The 20,393-nt window shown below is 41.1% G+C and overlaps 1 protein-coding gene across 1 annotated transcript in view; it reads left to right on the forward strand.

Moving 5' to 3' along the window:
- Window positions 1–237: 237 nt before the first annotated feature.
- PLCH1 (phospholipase C eta 1) overlaps window positions 238–20,393 on the forward strand; it is a 92,009-nt gene continuing 71,853 nt past the window's right edge. The window contains exons 1-4 of the mRNA XM_056850386.1: window positions 238–319; window positions 6,329–6,475; window positions 12,628–12,871; window positions 17,154–17,283. Of these exons, the coding sequence (XP_056706364.1) occupies window positions 238–319; window positions 6,329–6,475; window positions 12,628–12,871; window positions 17,154–17,283 (603 nt within the window). The remainder of the gene's footprint in view (window positions 320–6,328; window positions 6,476–12,627; window positions 12,872–17,153; window positions 17,284–20,393) is intronic.

Raw genomic sequence — 20,393 nt, forward strand, 5'->3', positions numbered from 1 at the left:
AAAGACCTGATTGTACAAAAGGATGGATTACAGATGGAAGGTGGAATTGGCTGCTGCAGCTGTATGGATTAGAGTGCTTTTTGAACGCAAGGCCCACGTGTGGCTACTATTCAGTCTTGCAGCTTCGGGGTCCCTGTCTGGCAGCTTTGATTTACTCAGCTCTGGGAAGCTGAGATGAAAGGATAAATATTGCCTGCCTGTAAGCTTCTGAGCAACATCTGGACTTCTCATGCTCCAATGGCTTCCGTCCTGGCATCGAAGGTGTACCATGTGATGGGAAGTGTAGCGACTTCGCAGGGGTGCCACCTGGCCCAAATGGGTTGGTATCAGTTTCACAGATCTGGACCCAAAGTCTTTCTCTGTTAAAGGTGCAGCCAGAAGACGGGGACTGTGTTGGGAATGAAGACTGCAGCCGGGATGTGAGCTAGTTATGTGGGAAATTTTGCCGGCAATCTGATCTGTTTTGTGTTAAGAGATTATTTGAAAGCGGCGGAGTAATTCTTTTTTGATTAATGCAGGCATGGGCATCAAATGGATGTCATTTTAAAATAGCAATACTGATTATTTTTATAACAGATGCTTTGGCGCAATTCATCTTTAAATGGCAGGATTCTCCTTTAATTTCAGCTGTCATTCAAAGTAGCTTTTCTGATGGCAGCCTGGTCTTACGTAAGTTTATTAGGAAACATGTCGCACTGAGTTCACTAGAGCTTACTCTGAGGTAAATGTACAGAGGTCGGTAGCTGCGTGGTGAATCCGTGTGCATGTTTATTTGGACTCATGTTCTGCTTTGAGCAGAAGGAGACTCACTCTTTGGAGTGCACAAGATAACAGTTTTATTTCTTGCCTTTGTTGTTAAGGTGAGGGTTGTGAGTCCACAGGAAGAGAATAGTTTTCTGTGAAAGTAGAACAGGATGTTTGTACTTTGGCCATTTTTGATAATGCACTTCTAGAGTGGAGATGAAAGGGATTGTTGCAGACTTCTCAAAAGTTGAAAGACCGGCTTATCCTTAACCTGGAAACATCTATAGGCACAGCTAGAACAAAGATTGTAGCCTTGTTTTGCTTTGTTGAGCCTGTGGAAAGTGTCATTTTTAGTTCACAGTTTTGGTTCTCAGTCATTTTCTACCATTACCTGAATGAAACATAAAATGAGTTTTGGGAGGGAGGGTCAAGAGAAATAGTCATAAACTACGTGTATATGAGGCGGAGAGAGAGGTTATAGTGTTTTGATAGCAATAGTAAATACACTTGTGGGCTGTGAGCTATTGTGTAACGTATAACTGCCTGCATTATGACGGCTGAGATTCATTTGTGCAAATTAGTCGGTCTCTGTATGTTTCCACACAAACTTCCTGCAAACCATTTGTTTTTATAGGCACGTTTAATATCCATTTAAACATTAATTGTGCCAAAGTATCTATTATAAAAATAATTAGTATTTCCGGTTTTAAAACAACATCCATTTGATCACCATGGCCACAGTATCTTTTAGACTGCACCTCTTGCTTTTTTGTTTCTTTGAAAGTTAAAAGTTATATTTTTATATTAGCTAGCCTGTTTATGGACTAGTGGCTTGTTTCTGTTTGTTTAGGGTTGGTTGTTCGCTTAGGCCAGTTCCATCCAAAGAATGCATACATACCAGTAAGCCTTCTCACCCACCCAAAGCTGTTGACCAAGTAATCTTTAGAGTAGTGAAGCTAAGCTTTAGAACTAGTTGTTTGTTATTAGTCTTAGATGACCAGCTTGACTGTAAAAAGCAGCAATTAACATTCCTAGGTTATTAGTGATCAGTTTAAAGGTCTAAGGGCCTTTTGTATTGTCCCCTGAGCCTGGCTTTTGCTGGGGAGGGCAGGATATAAGTTTAATTAAATACATAAAGTTTATGCCCACTTTTGAATTTGGGTTTATAAAGAGGCTCCGCTCTCACTTTCAGGCAGCTGTTCTCCTGTTTTCCTTATCCTCTTTGAAAATTGTTCCGATTAGGAGTACGTACCTAAAATCGCTTAATGGGGATGGGTTCCCCACGCAGCTTTCTCATTTAACACATATTGTTGAGGGTACAAGGTGTAAAAGGGTGGATTTGGCCATCCTTTCTATTCATGCTTGTGGATAAAGGGGGTGTTTTAGTTTAACAGTGCATTCCTAAGGAGAGTTACTCCAATCTAAGCCCATTCATTTCAGTGGGTTTAGACTGGAGTAACTCTCCTTAGGAATGCACTGTCAGTTAATTGATTTTTTAAACCCTGTAGGTTAGTAGTTACTCCAGGCTGATCAATACAGAGAGCTATGTGATTTTGTGAATGTAAAATATTACTTGATCCAAGACCCTGAACGGACTCTTGAGCCTTTAGGAGTTCAGTACAAATGGTTATGGTCCCAGTGTGCCCATGTTTGGTTCTGTATTCAGGGGTGAAGTAATGCCTGATGGAATTGTTTTTTCCAAGTAACATTGAAAGGTACAGGAAGGACCCTTCTTGGGCAACCCAGCAGCTGTTCCGGAACAACTAGAGCAGAATCTAATTCTTTCTTGTTTGGCATGCTGTTTGACCTTTACCATGCCACTCACTCCATCACAGCCCACTGTTTGTAACAAAACTTGGTTGCAAGAAAAAGGGTTGAGCCTTTCAAAAGTGTCTTCAAGCAAAGGAGGAGAATGATGTTTTGAGAATTGTTTTTCTCTAGGAGGGATCTGCTGCCTAGGGCTCTGGAAATGTGGCTCACTATGGAACCCACATATGGCTCTTCAGAAAAGAAAATGAAATCTTTGGGTTGAGGTATATTGGAGAGGCAGGTGGAATGCCACAATGTGAAAGGAATGGCAGGCCAAAGATTTTATAATGGGGCCAGGAGAAATGAACAGTTGCCAGTAATCTCAGTGTGAACCATTCACAGATATATGCCAGGACCGAAGAAGAAGAAGAAGAGTTGGTTTTTATATGCCGACTTAAGACAATAATGTAGGGCGCTCCTGAGTATTTTTACTACTTTCTTGTCACTTTGATGGTGCCACTTCCTAATAAATAAATAAATTACAATACAATAGAATACCCTTTATTTCTCATTGACAGAGTCTTAAGCATTTAGCTTCCTAATAAAGGACTGACAACAACTTGTGTTTGGGCAGTAGGAACTTTTTATTAACAAATGAATTAAAAGTAATGTGACGCTGTGTATTTTCAGCTACACCAGTGGACTTTCTTATGCTGGCTTTTTGTTGCTTTGAATTTTCACATTGTTTGGCTGTTTAATTATAAAAGGCTGCCAACCTCTTCTTTAGAAGGAAGTCCTGGAAAGATGTGCGATGAGTCCCCACCCCTCGCGACTCAGCTCATGCTGACTTCTCCGCTATAAGGCTAGGCAAAAAGGGATCATTTTGAATGAAAGTCCACTTAATTTAAGATGTTTGGCCTAGTGGAATGTCACTGATTTGACTTGTCTATTGCAGCTGGCAAACACTTTCTCTGTTATGACGCAAGGTTCAAGTACATTCGTGTGACAAATTGCCATGGCTGAGTCAGCTATAGAAGTTCAGTTTACTTTTTAAGATACTCCTGTTTGTTTATTGAAACAATATCTCCGTATGCTTCCTTAATACTGATGGAAATCCTGCCATTTAACAGATCTGTGTATATTTTGAGAATTAATATGCAGCGTTGACAGGGACAGAAGTGAACTGAGAACAGAATCTGAAATCATAGACAAGAACCATAGTATGTCACGTTACATATTTGTTATAATTCAGACGGCTGGTATCAGTACCTGAATTTTTGGGGTTAGCACAGCTACTGCCAATTCTCAGACATCAAAAAGAGCCTAATAATTTTATAGCCTTGCCTCACAGATTTAACTTGAGATGTAAATTTGTCCCTTTTACATCTGGGAAGCCACTGAGATATGCTCAGTTTGCTGGGAAAGTCATAGTGTGTTTCTCATGCAGAAATGGGTATCAGTCCATCTATATTTGGATCATGTACAGAAATTTGTTTTAAAAGGAGATTCTGCTCTTGACTGGTGCAAAGACTTACCCATCTGTGTCTGAAGCTGTGCTTCCCTATCTAGTACATCTGTCTAGTTTTATCCTTACAACAACACTGTGGAGTAGCTTAAGCCAAGACAAAGTGACCATCCCGAGATCATCCCAGCGAGCTTCATGGCAGGTTGGGGGATTTGAACCCAACTCTTCCATATCCTAGTCCGACTCTCTAACCACTGCAGTATACTGCACTGGTGCTCTCCTACATGCAGTTCTCAGATGACAGCCATAGAACATATGGTAGCAGTTTTTGCCCACCTGCTTAATCCCTACCAGCTAGAATGGACTCTAAGATTCTGTGGAGGGGGACAGAAGGGGAGTGTGATAGCTCTTGGCAAAAGATCAATGCAGTACAAATCGAGCGCCATAGGTTGGCTACCAGCTGAATGTGCTAGGCAAGTAAAGGGTCCAACCTAGAAAAAGGATCCAGCCTAGAAAAGTATCACTGCCTGTGTGTGTGTGTGTGTAAAGTGCCTTCAAGTCGCAGCCGACTTATGGCAACCCCTTTTTGGGGGTTTTCACGGCAAGAGACTAACAGAGGTGGTTTGCCAGTGCCTTCTTATTGTGCATGAAATTAAACTTTGATATCAGTGGGAGAAAGCTTGCGTACTTAAAAAGGTGCTATTTACTAATTTGATTAATTTATAATTGCGAAATGTAAATAGTTTTACTAAGCTTTTTAGAATGGCAATGCTGCAATAAAAACTTGTCTATTTACTTGTCTAATTTGTAATCTGGAAATGTAGCCATGAGGATGCAGATTTTGGTCATGTTTTCTAGTCATGCTCAGTTGTAAAGATGTTCTGAATGGTATTCTTAAAGAAACGGGGTACACATTGGCAAATGATCCAAGATGTTTATTACTGGCCTTTTGCCAAAAGATGCTCAGAAAGGAGTCAAAGGACACGAAGGAACAGTTTGTGATTTTATGACTGCAGCAAAAATGTTATTAGCAGAAAATTGTGTGTGTGTGTGTGTGGGGGGAAGTGGAGACTAAATATTTAATCTTGGATAATTAAAGTCTGAGAAATTGCCAGATTATCCAAGTTTACTGAATTTGTTAAATTAAGAGATGAAAGAGCTAATTGAGACTACTTTTCAGAGAGCTGGAAGCCCTTTTTATTTTGGGGATAAGAAACTACATTAAAATTTTGGTATATTAAGTGTGCCAGTTTCTTATAGTTCATAAAGTGTCTAATGGAATCCAGCCCGTAAGGTATTTTAGAACTGTTGGGTAAGCAGGCAGTAGTATTTCTAGTGAAGACTGCATTGATTAAAGAACGAATGTTTCAGGGATAAAGTTAACTGTTTAGTAATTATGACTATTAATGGGTTTTTTTCTCATTTCACTGAGTTTGATGATGCATTTGTCAGTCTGTTTGTCTTACTGAATATATGATAGAATATGTTAAAAAAAATTGCTGCTGAAATCAATGGTACTGAAAGAGGCTTAATTTTACCTGGATTATGCCTTTGGTTTTTTGTTAGAAAGACATGAATATGTTTAAGTACTAAACATGTCTCAAACAATTTAAAGCAATAAAAATTCAATAAAACAAGATAAAAACAATAAAAATAATATAAAAATGCAGTGTTAAATTGCATCAAAATAACTCTATCAGGTGGTTAAAAGATAAAATTGCAGCAGAACAATGCAGTTCGATAGCTTCAGTGGGCAATGAAAAGATGCAATAAAACAATCACAAGGGCAGTTCAAAACATACGAAACAAATAGCACAATGTATAAGTGCCAGTTAACTGATAATCCAGGCAAATTGCCAAGTTTTAAATGTTAAGTATTTGACATTAATGAAAACTATCATAAAATATTTTGTTGAATTGCTATTTAGGCATGCTATTTTTTATACATTAGTATTGAAAACTGGTCTGCATTTTCCAAAGTTTAAAACAGATCTTAAAATTTAAAATATCTCTGGTTTCTGGACTCTAAAAGCGCTATAAAGTTTTGAATCTACAGTTATGAAATCCAGTTCTTGAGTGTTCAATGTAGGCCCCAGCAAGAATATTCTGAAATTTTGAAAAATGAAATGAATCCGCTGTATATTAAATATAATTTTATAATATTTTATAATAATTAATTTTACAATAACTTTAATTCTAATGTTGTAACTGTCTTAATTAATCTCCATATTTCCTTCACCTAAAGTGAAAACAGATGGGGATTTTGTAATAGTTACTTTGTCAATTAATCCAGCCGTTACCCTAAGTAAAAGCACAGCTGAGCAAAAGATAGATCTTTTTGTTTTCATTTGTTTTAATCTTCTTTTTCAGTCGAAAGATGTATGAGTGTAATGCAGTCTGGGACTCAGATGGTTAAATTGAAGAACGGAGCCAAAGGCCTTGTGCGTCTTTTCTACCTTGATGAACATAGGACTTGCATCAGATGGAGGCCATCTAGGAAGAGTGAAAAAGCAAAAAGTAGGTTCTGTCTTTTTATTCGTATTTGTTTTTATTCATATCTGTTTGGATTCCATTGTTTGACACGGGGAATACTGCATGTGTTATATTGCCAGCAATCTCCTTCCCCTTTTGCAGCCTTAACTTTGGTTAGAATGGTTTTAGGCAGGTGTTAGCTTACGGTTCATATTGGGTGGGATCCTCTCTGTTGGGTTGTCATATTTTTCTCTTGCCCTACCTCCAAGGATATCAGACTGGTCTACATGATTCTTCCTTTCCTCATTTCATCGCAGCAACATAGTGAGGTAGGGTATGATCAGAGAAAATAACTGACCCCAGGTTAACTGGTGAGATTCCTGGAAGAATGGGGATTTAAATCTGGGTTCCTCGAATCCTGCTTCATCACCCTGTTCACTGTACCACACAGGATCCAATGAAACATTTGTGTAATACTGATATTAGACCATCAAATTGTTTTCTTTTTTGAATCACAGCTGGGGGTAGGTCCGCTAGCACCCGGATGTCTTTCCCTTCGCATTTGAGGTGCTGTTCTCTTTGTAAGCATAGAATATCATCTCTGGTCCTTTGATGAGTAAATTTGACTAGGATTTCTCGTGGGGTATTGTATCTGGTAGAGTAAGCTGAGTTGATTCTAAATATCTTTTCTATTTGAAGCAGTTCTTCTTTTAAATTATAAGTTTCTTGAAGTAAGTTCTGATTCTGTAGTTCTGATTCTAAATCAAGTGGAACATTAGATTTCGTTGGATTGCACCATACACATTAGACATTTCTTTACCAGAAGGGAGAAGGATTGTTAGAAACAGAGAAGAAGCTGACCAATTGTTGGCAGAATTTGACATCAGAGCCAGAAGAAGTAGAACAGGAGACCCAAGAACACCACACAGAGGAGAAATAGAGCGTCCTTCAAGAGATCCATGTACTCTCGAACTAAGAGAATCTCTTTTAGGCAAAAAGAAAGAAAATATTTCATAAACTGTCTAAAGAAGAATGTGATATAATTTGCATCCAAGAAACTCACATTAAGAATATGCATGGGAAATTTTTAGATTGCAAAAAATTGGGGGAAGTTTATCTTTCATCATTAGATAAAAAGAAAAAAAGGAGTTGCGACTTATATCAAGGGAAGCAAATTGACCGTGTTAGATACCTTTGAAGACAAAAAAGGAAGGTATCAGATAACTGTGACACAAGGCACAAATGGGAGAACTGTAACAATAGCAAATATATATGTCCCGAATCATACTAAAGAAATTTTTTAAACACTTTTTTAAAGGATTTAGTGGATATACATCAAGGAGAAATTTTGATTATAGGGGATATGAATGAAGTAATAGACCCCAAATTAGACAAAACTTCACACCTGAAAGGGAGCTAACTACCCAAGACAGTATTTCAATTCATGAAGATTGGGGTATATTAGACTCCTGGCGTTTTAAACATCCTAAAGACAGAGACTGTTCCTTTTTTTCCAATAGACATAACTCATACTCCAGAATTGACCTATGTCTTACATCAAAATCTCTGTTGAACTCTATCGAAGACGTATCAATTTTACCATCAACATACACAGATCATAGCCCTTTGAAATTAAAATTCTGGAGTGAGAGGAAAGGACTAAGATGGTGAATGAATGATGCAATATTGCTGAGGAAAGATATAACCAAACAATGTCAAGAAGAAATTAAAGAATTCTTTGTTCAAAATACAACACCTGATGTGGAAGAGAACATAATCTGGGATGCAAGTAAAGCATATGTGAGAGGAAGATTTATAGCCATAACATCAAAAACCAAAAGAGACCAAAAGCAACAATTAGAACAATTAAAGTCACAATTACAGCAGTTAGAGGAAGAACATAAGAAGTCAGGTAAAAAACAAATATTGACAAAGATCCAAGAGACAAAACACAAAATTGGGGGAATTGAAGTAGAGGAGATGCAGAAGAAGCTAAAATTTGTTAAACAAAAATATTTTGAGCAGTCGAATAAACCTGGAAGATTATTATCAAATCTATTAAAGAAAGAATCAGAGAAAAGAAGGATCCTGGAAGTTCAAAAGAATGGTCAAATGACAAACGAAGATATTCAAGAAATTTTTGTGAACTATTACAAACAGTTGTACCAAAATAATGACACTGAACAATTCAACTTAGAAAAGTATATACAATCAGCTGGTTTAAATAAGTTTTCTGATGACGATAGACAATCATTAAATCAGACTATTACAACTCAAGAAGTTGCAGATGCAATCAGAAAGCTAAAACCAGACAAGGCTCCAGGCCCAGACGGACTTTCAGCAAATTACTACAAATTAATGGAACACATTTTGATTCCATATCTACAGAAAACTTTCAACAAAGTGCTACAAGAAGAGAAACTATCTGAATCATGGAAAGAAGCTCATATTTCATTAATCCCAAAAGACAGATGAGAACAACATTTGCCAAGAGCTTACAGACCGATTTCTCTATTAAATGTGGATTATAAATTACTGGTGGCGATACTGACAGAAAGACTAAAAAGACACATCTTGAAAATAATACATCCTGATCAAACTGGATTCATGCCTAAAAGACAATTGAAAGATAATCTCAGAGTAGTCTTGGAAGCCATTAATAATATCCAAGTTAATAAAAAGAAATCTGCAATGTTATTTCTAGATGCAGAGAAGGCATTTGATAACGTATCATGGACCTTTCTTAAGAATACGATGAAGTATTTGAACTGTGGAAAACAATTTTGGAATGCAGTGGATGCTATTTACTCTTCACAAAAAGCAAGGTTATTAATAAATGGATCACTATCTGCACAATTTGATATTGAAAAAGGAACAAGACAAGGCTGTCCCCTGTCACCCCTATTATTCAATTTAGCAATGGAAGTGTTGACAAACAAAATAAGAATGGACCCAGAAATTCAAGGATTAAAATTTGAAGACCAAGAATATAAGATTAGAAGCTATGCAGACGATGTTGTACTGATGTGTCAACAACCTAGGAAATCAGCAGAGAGAATCATGTATCAAATTGAAACTTTTAACTATTTTGCTGGATATAAACAAAATAAACAAAAAACAAATGGAAGAAACACAAAATAACTGTCAACCCTAACCCAACCTCCCTCAGTCTGGGGCTCCATGCAAGATCTCATCTCGTGGAGTTGCAATGATCATGAGAACGGTGATGAAGCAGCCCAGAACTATACGGGGGGAACTTGTCAATGATCTCAGGGCAGCTGGGACCATAATCACCATGAAAACAGTTGGTAACACACTACGCCGTGAAGGACTGAGATCTTGCAGAGCCCGTAAGGTCCCCTTGCTCAAGACAGCACATGTACAGGCCCTTTCTGCAGGTGTACTCTGAGGGGGGCTGTGAGGTCTTTGTACATTGAGATGGTGATCTCTTCTCGCTCTGAGGCAGGAGGGCATCTTCAGCTCAGGTTCTTTTCCTTTCATTGCTAGGGAGGCAGGAATCAAAAATATTTAGGCCTTCCTGTCTCCTGGAGGAAATCACCCCCTCCTTTCTAAAAGCTCCAGTTTAGTTTCCTGCCTTCGTTAGGGAAGAAATAGGAAACTAGTTTTTTCTCAGTTTTTAGTATAGTCTTAGTCTGCTGTATTCCCCCCCCCCTGTCCGTCCCTCTATTCGTCGCCTCCCATCTCCTTTAGGTAGATTTTATTATTTCCCGCCAAAAATAAAAAAATAAAAAAATTGTTGGAGCTCTCTAATGACGGGTTTATTCCGTCTAGGGATCTCGACCCAGGGCTTCTTACTGCCGCGGATCAGTCCCGGCAAGTTTCTCATCACCTGCCTCAAGCTAAGGAGACAAAGCGCAAGAGGGCGCAAACTAAAGAGGACAAGGGGGCGAAGACAAAAAGCTCCCAATATTAGACACACTGTTCCCACAAGAGCCATCCCTGTCCCCAATTACTTCTCCTCAGTGATCACATCTGAGTGGGAGAAGTGTCTGGCGACCAAACAAATGATAGCCGGGTCCAAAAAGTTCTACACGCTGGCCCCCACTTCCAGCCAATTACTACAAGTCCCGGTAGTGGAGGCACCGGTCACTGCCCTGCACTACTTTGATCTTGTGGCCAGTGGTGGCATGGGCTCCATTAGGGATCCACTAGACAGGAAAGCGGAGTTAGCTCTCAAGAGAGCTCATGAGGCCTCCTCCCTAGTGGCTAGCGCCTCCATTACATCAGCACTAATCTCACGTGCGGCCATCTTCTGGACACATAAACTGCAACAACTTATCCCTGATAATGATACTAATGCCTTAGAGGGTGTTTCCAGAGTATTAAAGGCAGTTACCTCTTTGGCCAATTCCACTTTGGACACAGTATCCAAAGTGCAGAGTCCCTACCCTCATCCTTAGAAACCTCAGAGGGTTCTGTTTTCATGTAAGCAAGAGAGGCACAAGAAAGAGCCTTGAATTACTTACCGCTAAGGCTCCTTCTGCTCTGAGGTATGGAGGGCGTCTTCCCCTCCCGATGGTACCTGCAAAACAAAACAAAACAAATGAGATATCTGCAAAACAAACAAATCACATGAAATATCAATAAAATTATTTTTACAGTTATTACAGTTCTTACCTGTTGGTAATACAAGTTTTTTCAGGGGAGTTGTTGACTACCCCACGTTGTTCTGTGTTACAGTTGCGACAATATTCAAGGAAGGTTCCGTTTCCTTCCGATTGGGTTTTTCTGTCTACCTTAGGATCTAGCTCTTCAACTACTGGAGCTCTCAGAAAGGAGGGGGTCATTTCCTCCAGGAGACAGGAAGGCCTAAATATTTTTGATTCCTGCCTCCCTAGCAATGAAAGGAAAAGAACCCGAGCTAAAGACACCCTCCGTACCTCAGAGCAGAAGGAGCCTTCACGGTAAGCAATTCAAGGCTCTTTCTCGTGCCTCTCTTGCTTACATGAAAGCAGAACCCTCTGAGGTTTCTAAGGATGAGGGTAGGGTTTCTGCACCTCAGGGAAAAGGGGACAAAATTGGATTCCCTCATCTTAACTTTTACAATTGCCACTGTCTGCAGTCACCTAGTTTCCTCAGAAAGCTAGTCAGAAAAAACCTATTGGTTCCCAGCAACCCCATCAGTATCTCTGCCCTAATTAGCTGGCTAGCATGTGCAGTCCTGATAACCGTCCCCAGGTATAAAATTGAACATTAAAAAAAAAATCACAGAGATGCTAAGATGCCATGCTGCATCCATGGCTGATAATAGTTATCAACCAGCTGTGAGAAATTCAGATTTTATGGGACACTGCTTCTTTATTTCTGTGGGCAGTTCTGAAAGCTTCTCTAGGCCCCTTCCCACCTCCCATTTTCTTCTAACTTCTTAACGAATAAAAATGTTTGCTGTCTCCTTTGAAAGTGTCTTCCAATCGAGGAGCGAGATTGATATTGGAGCTTGAGTCAGGGCCTTCAGAGTTGTTGACCTATAGCATCAGCAGCTCTCTGAGTCCTGACCTTATAGTCCATGTACAGATAATAAAAAAACCATTTGTCTTACTGGTAAGGGTCTCACAGGATTGTTTTGAGAATGGAAGAGAATATAAGCCCCCAAGAGGCACGCGAGGCTTGCTACATGCTCATTCAAACATGTACTGGTGAGGGAAGGGGGGGGGAGTCTTGGGAGTCCATGAAAATGTTTAAATCGAAATGGGGCTCCTTGGGTTGCTGAAGTTTGAGATCTGTGGTCCTAGAGTATTCTTGATAAATACTGAAATGAATGAGTTACAATTTAAAAAGGGGGGGTTGACTTGGAAAGCAAAGAGCTGGACTGTCTGAGCTCCCTGACTGTAAGAGCCACCGTGGTGTAGTGGTTAGGAACAATGGACTCTAATCTGGAGAACTGGTTTAGTTTCCCTGCTCCTCCACATGAAGCCTGCTGGGTGACCTTGGGCCAGTCACAGTTCTCTCAGAACTCTTTTGTATGTTTAGTTTGCACTCTATAGATCTAAAAATAATTTTTATACAAAAAACAACAACTCTGTCAGCCTCACCTACCTTACAAGGTGCCTGTTGTGAGGAGAGTAAGGGAAGGCGGCTGTAAACCGGTTTGAGACTCCTTAAAGGTAGAGAAAATCGGGGTATAGAAACCAACTCTTCTTCTTTATTTTTCTGGTTTCTGCCTTTCTCTTTTGCAGTTGTAATTGATTCCATTTACAAAGTCACTGAAGGCCGGCAGTCGGAAATATTCCACCGCCATGCTGAAGGCCACTTTGATCCAAGCTGCTGCTTTACCATTTATCATGGGAACCATATGGAGTCTCTAGATCTGATCACCTCTAATCCGGAGGAAGCTCGGACCTGGATCACTGGACTGAAGTACCTGATGGCTGGGATAAGCGACGAGGACTCTCTTGCTAAAAGACAGAGGACGCACGATCAATATCCTTTCCAGGTTGTGCTCTGGCTTTCCGTTTGCTGGCTTTCTTTGTTCTAGCGCGGAGGCGTTTCTTGAGGTAAAATTTCCACTCTGACCTATGTATAACATACAGATTTTTTTGAACTTTCAAGTATGCCTTTTCATTTGCTGATTAATTGAGGCCATGAGTAATGCCCTCTCATGTAGTAACGTAACAGTTTTGTTGGGTTTTAACCCTCCGTTGGGTTTTAACCCTCAGAGCATCCTTCGGCTGCTTGCTAATTTTTACATTTTTTAATCCCTCAAACACTCGGAAATAGCTTTTGAATAAAAGCTTGATGCTCTGATGAGTGGACAGAATTTCCTGAGAATTTCAATAGCAGTATCTTAACATTGGGACCTTCATTAGGCCAGTGTTATTTGGTTATTATTTTTATTGCCAGAAACAAGGGTGGTTGGGGGGAATTAGGATTTCCGGTCACAAAATGTCCTGGGATGTGAAGAAATCTATCTGAGTCTACTCAACTTTTAAACAAAGAAGCAAATTGAAGCTAGGTCTGGGTTCACTGGGTTACAAATAGCCTAGTTTTGCTCTGGCAAAAATAAAAATAAATAAATAACAAAAATAGAAAAAAATGCAAGGACCGACCATTTTGGCCTCTTGTAAGATAAGAAACACACATGGCAAAACACACTGCAAAACTGAAGATTTTTTTCAGAGAGCCAGTGTGATGTGGTGGTTAAGAGCTGTGGTTTGGAGCGGTGGACTCTGATCTGGTGAAATGGGTTTGTTTCCCCTCTCCTCCACATGAAGCCAGCTGGGTGACCTTGGACTAGTCACAGTTCTCTCAGTGCCACCCACCTCACAGGGTGTCCATTGTGGGGAGGGGAAGGGAAAGTGATTGTAAGCCGGTTTGATTCTTCCTTAAGTGGTAGAGAAAGTCCGCATATAAAAACCAACTCTTCTTCTTCCTCTTCAACTTTACAAAGAGGTTTGGATCCACCAGAATGTTTCCACAACAGAATGATTTCTGCCCCTGGAACATGACCTTCTTCCCTCCTCCCTCCTGCTGCAGCCCCAAGTGCCCAAACTCTGCTTCTGGGGGAAGCAGGCCCACAGGAAGGGCACTGGGGGACTAGGTCTACAGCAGAAGAGGGGAGATGAGAAAGTCACACTCCATGGGTGAAAATAGTTCTGCCTCGCTGTGGTGCTTCCCAGCCATAATTCAATTTAAACTTTTCTGACATGGGAAACCTGGTTCCCACACCCAGACCTAGATTTAGTGGGCTGGGGAGGGAGTGGGAGAGAGACTGAGAAAGTGCGAACTTTGCTTTGTGCTTAATTCCAGTTTCCATAATTCAGCTCCCAACTGTCAGAAGGTAGAGAAACACTTACAAACCTTTTGCGGCAAATTACAAGCTCCATAAACTCCTTCTGCACTTTCTATATTTATCCCTGACTTTTTGGAGAGGCTGCACGTGGCTGCCATGCATTCATTTGTGCTGAAACATTCCTTCAAGCCTTGTTTGCGTTATCAGTTCTGGCAGATGGGAGGCTGGAGGGTGAAAGGGCCCCTGTAACAGTTCCAGTTGGAGTGAGAGCAGAACAGAAGCCACCAGGGAACAGCGATTCACAAAGAGGGATTTATCTGTTAGACGGCTGAAGTCAGAAAAAGAAGGGGGACCAGTAGGACAGAGATTCTGTGAAATTAGATGGTTGACAAGAAGAGGAAAAGTGAGAGTGGGAAAACTGTAGGGCTAAACAAGGAAGAAACAGCAATTAAAACCACCAAAGAGATAGAGTCTTCTCTATGTGTATGTGTTAAGTGCCGTCAAGTCATTTCCGACTCATGGCGATCCTGTGGATCAATGTCCTCCAAAATGTCCTGTCTTTGACAGCCTTGCTCAGATCTTGCAAACTGAGGGCTGTGGCTTCCTTTATCGAGTCAGTCCATCTCTTGTTGGGTCTTCCTCTTTTCCTGCTGCCCTCAACTTTTCCTAGCATGACTGTCTTTTCCAGTGTCTCTTGTTTTCTCTATGAGGCATGGCTAAAGAGGGTTGGATTTTTAGTGTAGGGAGGGAGATAACAAACAAGAGAACACAAGGAATATTCTGAAATAGTGTAGAAGAAGAGAGGAGGCTGTGGCTCAGTGGTGGAACATCTGGTCAGCGTGCAGAAGGTCTCAGGTTAAATACGCTGACATCTCCAGTAAGGATTATGTTGTATGTGATATGAGAGATCTCATCCTGAGACCCTGGAGAGCTGCTGCCAGTATGAGTATACAGTACTGATGATGATGGACCAAGGGTCTGATACCGTATGAGGCAGTTTCATGTGTCCGTTGAAGTTGGGATTTTTCTCTCGTATGATATTAGAATTTTTCAGAAGAAGAGAAGAAGAGTTAGTTTTTATACCTTGCTTTTGTCTACCAAAAGGAGTCTCAAAGTGGCTTACAAATTCCATCCCCCCCACAACAGGCACCTTGTGAGGCAGATGAGGCTGAGAAAGTCCTGAGAGAACTGACTAGCCCAAGGTAACCCAGCAGGCTGCATGTGGACAAGCAGGGAATCAAACCCGGTTCTCCTAGAGTCTGCTGCTTTTAACCACTATACCACACTGGCTCTCCCTTCAGAGGCGCACCTAAAGATTCAGGTCATATGAAAGCAAATATCTGGAGATTTTGGGGGTGGAGTCTGAGGAGGGTGGGATTTGGAGAGGGGAGAGACTTGAATGCCATAGAGTCCGAATGAAAGCAAACATTTCTATGGACATTAACTTACATAATTCACTAACAGAGCACATGCCCACAGTAACTTAAGCCAGTAACTTAAATGATTTTTAGAAAAGGGATTGGATGCATTCCTACAAGGTTTCATTAGACATTGGCTAAAATGGATCCCCTTTTGTTAGTGATGGCATACCTCTGATTCCTGGATCCTGGGAGGGTTTGCTTTTTTTCTTAAACCATCTAATTATGATTGTCAACTGAATACTGCTCTAGCTAGACCCTTAGCATGCTCTAGCAAGATGGTTGAATTGACATAGTTGAGGAGGCCTTGTGTGTAAAACACAGGAATGCTAATGGCACGTTACTGATGACTATTGTGTCATTCCAACTTCATTTTAAATCATGATTTATTATAAGCTTAGGTATTTCCAGCCACTTCCTTTTTCAAAAATGGTTTGCCTGAAGGAGGGAGTGGATTTAAAATGGCTAATACATGATCCAGAGTTTCTGTTTAATAGTCTGTGGTGATCTATGGCTGATGAGGGATTCAGCAAGGCTGAATCATCATCTCCCATTTGTTGAGAGCCATAATTTTGCCTCAGACATTCAAGATCGATGTACTAGCAAAGCGTAACACTGCTCTCTAACTGGTTAGTGGAGACTAACAAGCTAGCCATTTTAAAGGCAGAGGAAGTTGATTTTAATCAGCAATAATTAAGTCTTTCTCTAACTTCATTGAGTGGGATGCAGCCATCTGCAAATACTGCTTTGATTTGTAATAAATCAAGGCCAGTCTTTAGCTACCCAAACCATGGTGACCTAATACATTAAAAAATTGCTCCAGAGAAAGTGAAAAGTGGGTTAGATCCACAGGTTTTCTGCCAGTGACATGAAAAGCAATATCCATCAGTTCCCTCTTCCTGTGGCAAACCTCCATTTTGCCCCCTGAAACTATTAATAAGCCCCCCACAGGAGTAGCATTTTGAGGAGACCAATGGGAGGGATGAGAGAGTTCTGCTGGTACAAGATCTTTGGATCAAACCCAGTGTAAATTTAATAAAAAACATAGAAATGTCCCACTCTTCCCCTTTGTTTTGCTTTTGTAGAGCAAGAAGAACTAATTGTAAGGAGCCTCAAGCAGGATTCTGAAGTGGTGGCCTAGAAATATTATACATAAATAATGCAGACTTGAATCTTTGGGGAAATACATCACACGTTGTAAGTTGACACACAGATACACACACATATTTTTTTAAAAAAGTTTATTCTTGCTTAGCATTTTTCAGTAATTGAAAAGTGGATCCACAAACCTGTGATATATAGGGTTGCCAACTCCGGGTTGGGAAATACCTGGATATTTTGGGGGTGGAGTCTGAGGAGGACGGGGTTTGGAGAGGGGAGGGACTTCAATGCCATAGAGTCCAATTGCCAAAGTGGCCATTTCCTCCAGGGGAACTGATTTCTATCACCTGGATTTCTATCATCAGATGTAATAGCGGGAGATCTCCAGCTAGCACCTGGAAGTTGGCAACCCTAATGATGTAGGTGGTTTATCCTTTCCTTAACTTACGTGCACTTGGGTGAAGCAGACCTTTGAGGAAGCAGACAAGAATGGTGACGGCTTGCTCAATATCGAAGAGATCCATCAGTTGATGCATAAGCTGAACGTCAGCCTACCCCGGCGAAAAGTAAGACAAATGTTTCAGGTGAGCTTCCGTTCTTTCCCGATTTGTCTGACTGTTGAAATAGGAATATGAAGCTACAGACCAAGATTAATGAGTAGACACGCCCCTCCACCTAATTGTGTTTCCAGAGAAGAAGGCAACAAGGACAGGCTAATCATGCCGTGTCGTGTCAGTGTCTGACTCTGACAGCTGACATCTGGCAATGTCCCTCCCACAAGAACTTATAACGTTTAATGAATCGCAGGCTGGACACTGAGATCATGGTGCTCTTGGTGATGAGGCCAAGGCTTAATCACAGTCAGGCCCAGTCCTCTTTGAGCATTTGTTTGTGTTTTGCTGTGCCCCTTTCCCCATTTGTTTTGCTGAAAGCAATTGGCTTCCTTCTGTCATTGCGCAATCAGAAGCCAGCAACTTTCCAATAATATGGCCAGCACAGATGTCAATGGGATACATTAGGATTTCTTGAAAAAAACATTCCAAAACTCCTGATGCGTTTTTAAGCTAACTGATCTTCTTCAGAAGCAGTATTTAAAATTAAACACATCGCATTTACAAGTGATCGTAGGGATGAATTGGTAAGGTTCCCATGGGGAGGGGCTGTGTCTCAGTGGGATCGCATCTGCTTTGGAGGCAGAAGGTTCCATGTTCAATCCCCGGCATCTCCAGTTAAAAGGATCAGGTAATAGGTGAGCTGAAAGGCTGCTGCCTGAGACTCTGGAGAGCTGCTGCCAGTCTGAGTAGACTGTATTGACTTTGATAGACCCAAGGGTCTGACTCAGTGAAGTGTCATGTTCCATTTATCCGTTATGGCTCGACCACACAAGGATTTTCACTAGTCCCTGTACATTGGATCCCTCTATAGGGCTGGCTCCAGAGAGTGCCATGATCAGGCATTTGCTAAGCAGGCAAAGGGTTCATCTACCCCAATAACCCTGCTATTGCACTTAAACCCAGCAGAGGAAACGTGGAGGGAAATGTTTAATCTGTCTTCCCTCTGGCTTCCATGCTAAGGGAGCCCAGCAAGGATATCTCTGCTGGAATATCCCCTTCCCCCAAACCTTGGAGTTGTCACTTCCTTCAAGCCATAGACATCTACATGCTCCCTGCACTGACAGATTAGGGGATTGTGGCGAATTGTAGGCTGTACATGAGTGGCACAGTCTGCATGATTGCAGTGTATCCTTCATCCTGCAGTGTGTGAGTGTGCACATATATAGTTGTACTGGCCACAGCTTCCTGCTCATCCCATTTACTACCAAAATGGCCAGCTGGGAGTGTCAGAAGCTTCCTTGCAGACTTGTTCATCGCAGACAAGTTGAAATCTTTGGACAGAAAATCCACGAAACAGTGATGTACACAGCCTCCGTTCTACTTTGCTGCATCTTATTTGGCTCTCTCCTTGAGTATTCTGAGCTTTGCATGTAGCAAGAGAGCCTCATCACCTTGGGTGTAAAGGTGACACTAGTAACAGTGCAAGGTAGACTTTTATATCACCTTTATATTTAACAGCACTCACAGGGAAAAAGCCTGTTCTTGTTAACCAGCACTAACAGCATTTGTATAGCCAGAGGCATCTTTCTCTGTCCTGGCAAACTGGAGCTGCTCCTTTTACCCCCCGGTGCTTGCCAACTAATCTTTGGATTTCCAATAATATAAAACCCCTTGGAGATAAGTTAGAACCAAATAAAAAGGCTGGCTCATTATGCTCTTGACAGCTCTGGACAGTTCCATCCTTGGCTCCAATAAAATGCCAGGCTCTGTCTCCTTTAAAGAGGATTGCTTTTGCACAACTCTGAAAGCAGCTTTTTCACATAATTCTAGTGGTGTGGTTACCAGTGCATTCACATTTACTCCATCACCAGTCTGGATATGGGTAAAGGCTTCTGCCCAAACGATTCATTTGTTGATGTGGTAACTGTGCCACCAAATAATGCTCAACCCTAGAAGGTGCACTTTTTGAGAGATATAATAAATACAGCAATGGAGATATCAAGAATGCTTCAGCAATGGTTCGTATTTTTTTGTAGAATCTGTGTTTAAAGTCAAAGGTGAATCCAAAACCCTCAAGCCCCTTGCTAGAACGAGTCAAAAGTATTACTTCTAGAAGGTAGTTCCAGAAGGGTAGCCATATTGGTCTGCAGTAGAAGAGCTAGATTCGAGTCCAGTAGCACCTTGGAGACTGACAAGATTTTCAGGCTATAAGCTTTCGAGGGTCAAAGCTCTGATGAAGGGAGTGTTGACTCTCGAAAGCTGATACCCCAAGAATCTTGTTGGTTATCTAAGATGCTACTGGACTAACATCTAGCACTTCTAGATGGATGACTTTGTCTTTGATAGCTTCAGAGGGTAGCCATGTTGGTCTTCAGTAGAAGATCTAGATTTGAGTCCTGTAGCACCTTAGAGACCAACAAGATTTTCAAGGAATACGCTTTTGAGAGTCAATGGTATCTGACAAAGAGAGCTTTGATTCTCAAAAGCCTATACCCCCCAAAATCTTGTTGGCTCTGTAAGGTGCTACTGGACTAGCATTTAATTTTTCCCCCTCTTTGAGTGGCTTGCATTTAGCTACTCAGTCCTCAGTAGAACAAGCAGACTTCCTCTCAGTTACTGCGGAAACCTTCGTACATAAAAGAGAATGTATTTTGGAAGAACTGCTGTGAAATGTTTTGTAAATCCCAAGCAAATCCTCTTAAGCAGATGCTCAGAGCTTTTTTTTTTAAAAAAGCAAACCCCATAATAACATACAGTAAGTACTCTTTCTTCCCCGAGGACGGCCTCAAACAGCAATCAAGACTGAGTTTAGAGTCGAAATTTTGTCTGCGCAAAGTCCTGCTGTTGTTGCGGTCTTGCCACAGTCTCCAGGAGCACTTTGGCAACAGGAAATGGCTGCGGCTGCTTTTTTTCCATGTTGACTGAAGATTCAAGCTTGTTCTGTTATGCTGATTTCTCATCATGAGCCAATTAGGCCTTGGATGAAATAACTGGGAGGGAACCAGATGCTGTTTGCAGGGCTATGAAATCTACCCAGTGAAGCCCCGACATGACTTCTCATTGAAATCAGTAGATCTCGGCATGGCTTCTCTGTTGGCGTAGTGCCTTATGCTGGCCTCCTCCTGTGCTTGAAGCTGATT

Source organism: Euleptes europaea, chromosome 5, assembly GCF_029931775.1.
Source record: "Euleptes europaea isolate rEulEur1 chromosome 5, rEulEur1.hap1, whole genome shotgun sequence".
NCBI lineage: Eukaryota > Metazoa > Chordata > Lepidosauria > Squamata > Sphaerodactylidae > Euleptes > Euleptes europaea.